This window comes from Erpetoichthys calabaricus, chromosome 17 (genome assembly GCF_900747795.2).
Source record: "Erpetoichthys calabaricus chromosome 17, fErpCal1.3, whole genome shotgun sequence".
NCBI classification, from domain to species: domain Eukaryota; kingdom Metazoa; phylum Chordata; class Cladistia; order Polypteriformes; family Polypteridae; genus Erpetoichthys; species Erpetoichthys calabaricus.
This window is the reverse complement of record NC_041410.2, coordinates 18,327,692-18,333,848: the sequence shown is the minus strand read 5'-3', so window position 1 is coordinate 18,333,848 and position 6,157 is coordinate 18,327,692. Positions and strand designations below refer to the sequence as shown.

Sequence of the window (6,157 nt, the reverse complement as noted above, 5' to 3'; positions counted from 1 at the left end):
ACTCCAATAATTTGCCGTTCGCCTTTCAAAGGTCAAAGGCTGCGGGCTTTTATGTGCAAGTTGTGCGACTCCCATGAGCTAGCGGAGGAACTCTGCCTTGCCGCATCACCGCCCAGCCCCGTAAAGTGGGGTAGTGTCTGTGCGCGGAGAAACACAGGTCCCTGTGCGGTGGCCGGCGCGCTCCTCAGACTGTGTTAGCATTAGTGACGAGTAGAGTGAGAGGGGAGCGCTGGCCGCGTTTAGCATGCAAAAACAATCGGAATAAATGGCGTATTTTAAAAGGAATAGATGTCCTCCAGTACTGTATTTATCAGTACTTCTTCCAGTTTCTGGTAAGTTCAACAGAATTTGTGATTTTTGAAGGCTATTTTAAGAAGACGGGACTCTTTCTTTTTGTGAGATGAGCTGACCCCCCGGACATGTCCTTTAGTCGTGGTCGAATATTTGGTCTGTTATGTCCAGCGTAGATGACCAACTGCTTGTGCATTCCTGGTTGAATACACGCTAGAATTGCGGAACCTTTTGGATATAATAAAAAAATGCATCTAAAAACTTCAAAGAGAGAACTTTAAAGTGATTGCGAGCTTTCTTATTGTGCTCTGTCCAGCGATGGTGTAATGGCCGCACTGACCAGTGATCGGGGCATCTGTTGTCCACACTCGCGCTTCCCAGTCTTTGATTTTTTCGGAATTTTCTTTTTGTCTTTCGGGATTTCACTCATCAGTACCTAACTTTACGTACAGTAGTCGATCGTCACAGTTTGTAAGATCTGTGCGTGATGCACGTGGATTTATTTATACTGGATTGACCCGAGTTGAGAATTAGTCTGCCATGAATGGGTCCGTAGTGTAAGCGGCCAGGTCATTTTGCCTTCGGCACCTCGTAACTCTGTTACTTTATTTTTGAGCTATTAGCTGCAGGATTGAATCGCTGCACTTTTTTGGGGGGGGGGGGGGGGATTAGGGTATTTCTTGGTCCTAGAGTTTGCCAGGCTGTTCATTTGCATACAGAATTGATACAATGTCGCAATCCTTAGCCATGTGCCTTTGCTGATTTCTGAGGTATTTACAGCAGTGCCGCTACAAATACCGTATCACCTTGGCACTATATAAAGATGCAGATGAATTTTATTGTATCTTTGATATGTCCTGGTCTCAAACCAGAATTTCTTTTATAGTATCGCAAACGGGAAAAAGATTCGGAAGCTAGATTTGCATTCAGCATCTGAATCTTGAGTAACCTCGTGTGGAGTGAGACTGCTTAAAAGTAGCAAGTTGTTTTTATCCCACGAGTTTTAAACATGCTCGAGTCGTATATGGACTTATAGCTTTGGCGAAATAGTTGCTCCAAATAGTTATTCGCAGAATCGGTCGGTTTTACTTATTAGTTGGAATAGCCTAAATCAACTGCATTGCACGAGGATGCAGTGCTTAACACTATTCAAAGTGTTTCCTTCACTTTTTTTTAAAATCAGTTTTCATATTTGATACTATTAAAGAAATGGTAGTCAATTTTACAAATCAGTTCCTTGTACAGTATCTTTTTCATTTTCACTGCTCAACGTATAACAAGTGTTAGTTATTAAGGTGTACTGACATCCGGTAAACTTCTCCATGCTCCTTCTCTTCTTTTGATTTTTTTCCATAACACAGATTTCCTCGTTCTGTCAATCTGTTATGTTTTTATGCAAATGCCCATCTTCTCTTTAGAGTAGAAATGTATTTATCATATAACAAAAACAGGTAAATTATACGATTTTTGGCGGGGTACTGCTTCACAAAGCTTGGATCAGTTCTTGGTTGGTTGGTAACATAATTGGTTTCCAATTTTCATTTACGCATCGGCGTCCCGTCCAAAGCATGTTCAGGGCTGGGGTCGTTACTTGAATTTGCTCTTTAAAAAATAGATGATTGTTGACACAACACATTTATTGGGTGAATAAAAAATATTTAAAATGTAATATAGTTTATGTATAACGCGATGTGAAACCTTTGAAATGCCATGTTATGATGCGAATTACGCGGATAAAGGTTATCAGGGGCTCTTTTTGTAATATAGAAGCCAGAGTGTGGTTGGTTTTATTTGCCACCGTGCCACGTGAGTGATCAAATCATGACATTTTATTCTCACGGTACCTCCCTTCCTTGCTAAATGGACTGAATCAGAGTTTGATTTGGGACTAAATATACACCAGTGAGACGATCCTGCCGTGCACCACCGGAGGAGCACGTGCGACAGTGAAGACGCCTAATCACTTCATGTACAGTACTTTCTTCACAAGCAAACTTGCCTGACGATTAATTTACTTCACGTTTATCAAAACTTAACCACCATTTAACTCTACGGGCATTTCGTTAATCGTGTTGGTTTTACATTCGGGATGGATTTTCGCAAGCTCTAAGCAGTATTTAATTATTTGTTAGATGATTTATTACGTATTTTAAACATCTTTCGTTGCGTTTCACCATGTTGTTTTGAATGGTTCAGTTTATTTTGTCAAGTGCACTGTTCTGGTGGGTAATGCGAAAGGCGCCATATAAAACAAAGATTAATTGAAATATTGCTCGCTGTCATCATACAACTGCTTTGCTTTTTAACATATTCCGCCATGTGTTCATGCGCGTTTTTGGTATTACAGCCCTGTAATGTGCATATTTTTTTGGTGTGGCCAAAAGAGTTAATGAGTCGCAGGGGCATGCTTTGTGGTTGATTTTTTAAGTATCTGAAGAATGTCTTACCTGGTGTGTGCTTAAACCGTACGTGCAATTGCTAAAACGTCGTTTTCTGTTTGAAGCGCGACTGCTCAAGAAATGCACTGGTTTCTTCTGGCATGAAAACTCAGTCACTCATTAAACGGGACAGCCGTGTCTCAAATTAAAACACAAGTCACATGTTTCATTTTGATTCCTTTGGGGTCATTTTCCTTTAAAACTCAAAATTCATAAAGTGTCATATAGTCATACAAAAGTTTTTTTGCCCTCAAGAATGTGTTTTATGTAAGATGTGTTCATTTCCCTCTTGGGGTATCACTGCAACCAAATTTTTGATGCTGAATAAGAAATGACATTTTACTTTTTTAATCTTCGGTTTTAAGATTCTTGTAATACATTCCAGATGACTCCTATTGTTCAGTCATTTCCACAAAAGGCCCCAATGGATGCACTCAAACCAGTGATTTTCAGAAAGTTTTAGTGCCCTTGTGTCATCCACTGAAATCTAGGTAGTTCCAACTAATGAGATGAGAGTCCCACAAGAGCTCAGGGAGTTTGGAGGTAGCCTAAATTTTTTGATTTGCCTGTTTTGCACTGTACACTGCAAATAAACTCACAGAACAAGGCAATTGGTTAAAGCCATTTCCCTTTTTAATATCAGAGTTAGATTTGAGGCAGCCCTACCTGGTGGAGACACCATATGCCAAATATCTGGGATTCTCACTGGAATGGCTTTACAGGGAGAAAAAATGTCAGTCATGGACATTGTGTTATCTTGGTCAGCAGGAGGCAGTACTTCAAAGCAGTTCTATACAACTGCCCACTTGAAAATTCTTCAGCTTCAACCCCATTGCGGGTTTAGATTTAGGGTTAGAATCACATCTTTTGGGACTGCAACTGTAAGGTAAGAGGCGGAGCCTATGAGAAGGGAGGGGGTGCCCTAAAATGATATAAGAAGTCAATGGATTGGAGACAATATGAGTGTGAGTTTAGCGCAGTTGCGCAGGCTGACCTTGAGAAGCTGACTAGGTGCTGACTTTGTGCACATTAATTCCTGTCTGCCCTTTGTTATGCATGTGTAAGATTTACTTAACTAGAAAAAAAAAAAAAAGATTTTGAAAAATTAAATAATAGCTGTGGTGTTTTTGTCAGATTGTCATGCCCAACACTTAGAATTTATGCCATCAAGTGTATGATTTCTATGAATGTTAAAATACTAGAGTGAAAAAAAACTGATGATATACTGGATTTTCCAGATATAATCAGAACATTTGTATATATAAGTATTGTGTCTGGCTTGCTGTAAAAACTGCAGATATTTAGGTCAGGCCAATGTGATGTAGTATCTGAAGTATCGTACAAGATGGTAGACGTCTTAGACATCACCAGTGTTCATTTATTGTGCCATGTTTGTAATTACAAATTACAAGGACAAGACTTGAGTGTCTAACTTGGAAATCATTCATATATTGCACCTTTCTTTACAGTGTACCTGGCCAGTACTTGGAAGGGGGTCCATTTAGGAAAAGCTTGGGTTGCTGGTGGAAGAGATGTTGATGAGGCCATCAGGGGGCACTTACCCTGTGCTTTTTGTGTGGATTGCAATGCATCAGTGTAGTGACAGAGACAATGTGCTGTAAAAATTAGCGCAGTCCTTTGGATGAGATGTTAAACCACGACCATGAATACCTATGGTCAAACAAGATTCCCTTTTTTCAGAAAATAGTAGAGCATTTCTTGATGTCTTGGCTAAATTGCCCACCATTGCCTGGTCATTCTGGCCCCCTAATCATCCCCAGTCCCTTATTGGCTAACTATCTCTCTCACTGCTTAATGTGTGGTGAGTGTACTGGTGCAAAAATGACTGCCGTTGCATCATCCAGGTGGATGCTACACATTGGTGGTGGTTGAAGTGGCTTCCAACTTGCTATTTAAATCACTCTGAATAGGTTAGAAAGTTGCTCTATAATTGTAATTATAATCATTATTATACATATCAGTCTAGCATTAGCTTTCTGCATTGCCTTTATAAATAAAGAGCATTTCAAGACCTCATGATAGGAACTTTATCAATAAATAACTTATTCTGTCTTTATTTTATACAGTGCTTTGAGGCAATCCAGATGTGTTTGAAACAATATACAGTAATGCCAAAACATTTATCTCCTGTAGTGCCATTCATTTTAATTATCCCTAATATGATATGATCAATATTCATCCATCAAATTATATTTGATATGCTGCCTTTCATGAGCATCAACTTTTGTCTCATATAGCACCTTTAATGCTAAAATGCATCCCAGTTTTGTTTGGAACCGTATCATTCCAAGTAACTTTATTTTTACTGCTCTGATCATGGTTTAGCATCTTAAAGATGTTCTGATAGTACTTCATTAGCATTTATATCCTAATGTTGAAAGCAATATTTTTTATTAACCTGAATTAATTACAAATTGCTCACATATTTAATATTATTGACTGCAAACACAGCACATTATTGACTCTAATGAGAGGCTGGTGTTATTACTGTAACCATATTATTTGTAAGACTCTTGTTTTTCTTTTCAAATATAGGCTTTTTGAAGCACCAAGGTGCCATTTTTTTGTGTAAATGATAAAAAGACACCAGATGTTTCTGATCTTTTGTTGATGAATATTTCTAGTTCAGGTGTGGTGTTGAACTAAACATAGCAGGTTTGATGTTATGTAGCTTAGACCTGATGACTGTTTGCTTTAGTTTGTGTTTAGGGTCACAGGGACTGAAGTGGCAGCCAACTCTGTCTGTGGAATATACAAAATGTCATTTTTAACTTCACAATACACTGATCTTTACAAACAAGAGAGCCTCCATCATAATTGTTAATTGATGGCAATAATTACCTCTAAAAGCTTTTAAGAAAACAGACATTTTTTACTTCATTAAGTAGATTATCAGCAGTGTTGATGGGGTCAGAATACTGGTATCTGAAAGTCAAATGATCCTTCTGAACACTGGAGTGAGACTCTGCAGCCTGAATATTAGGGCAGGAAAAAAAGTTTGTTTGTGTTTCTCTTTCTACTGATTTCTCATAAAACCTCTCTTTTTATGGTGTTCACCATTCCAGATCTCTTTTGACAAGCTTGTAAAATCTGCACAGAGCACCTCCCACATTAGCCTGTCCTGTCAGAGATGAAACTTCCTAATCTTTTCAGGAGAGTTCTGGTGTATGGCAGGCTTAAGAAAGGTGCTCCTGTTTAATGACTTCTCTTTTTCACCAATAGTTTTGTTCAGAGTATAATTAGGGACCATATTTTAAAATTTTTTTTCTGCCTTTTTTGGCATGCACTTATTTTTTTGGCAGGCAGGAGCTTCCAGTGTGCAGTCAGTCAATTTATGGGCCATAAATAATTTGATTAAATGTGTGTGAAGGGAAGCCAAGAGATCCAAGTATGATTACTGTATCACA

General features: G+C 38.7%; 1 protein-coding gene across 1 annotated transcript in view; it reads left to right on the top strand.

Annotated features, from left to right (window-relative positions):
* Window positions 1-203: 203 nt before the first annotated feature.
* Window positions 204-6,157, top strand: part of LOC114668121 (protogenin-like) — a 111,339-nt gene continuing 105,385 nt past the window's right edge. The window contains exon 1 of the mRNA XM_051920490.1: window positions 204-332. Within this exon, the coding sequence (XP_051776450.1) occupies window positions 266-332 (67 nt within the window). The 5' untranslated portion in view covers window positions 204-265. The remainder of the gene's footprint in view (window positions 333-6,157) is intronic.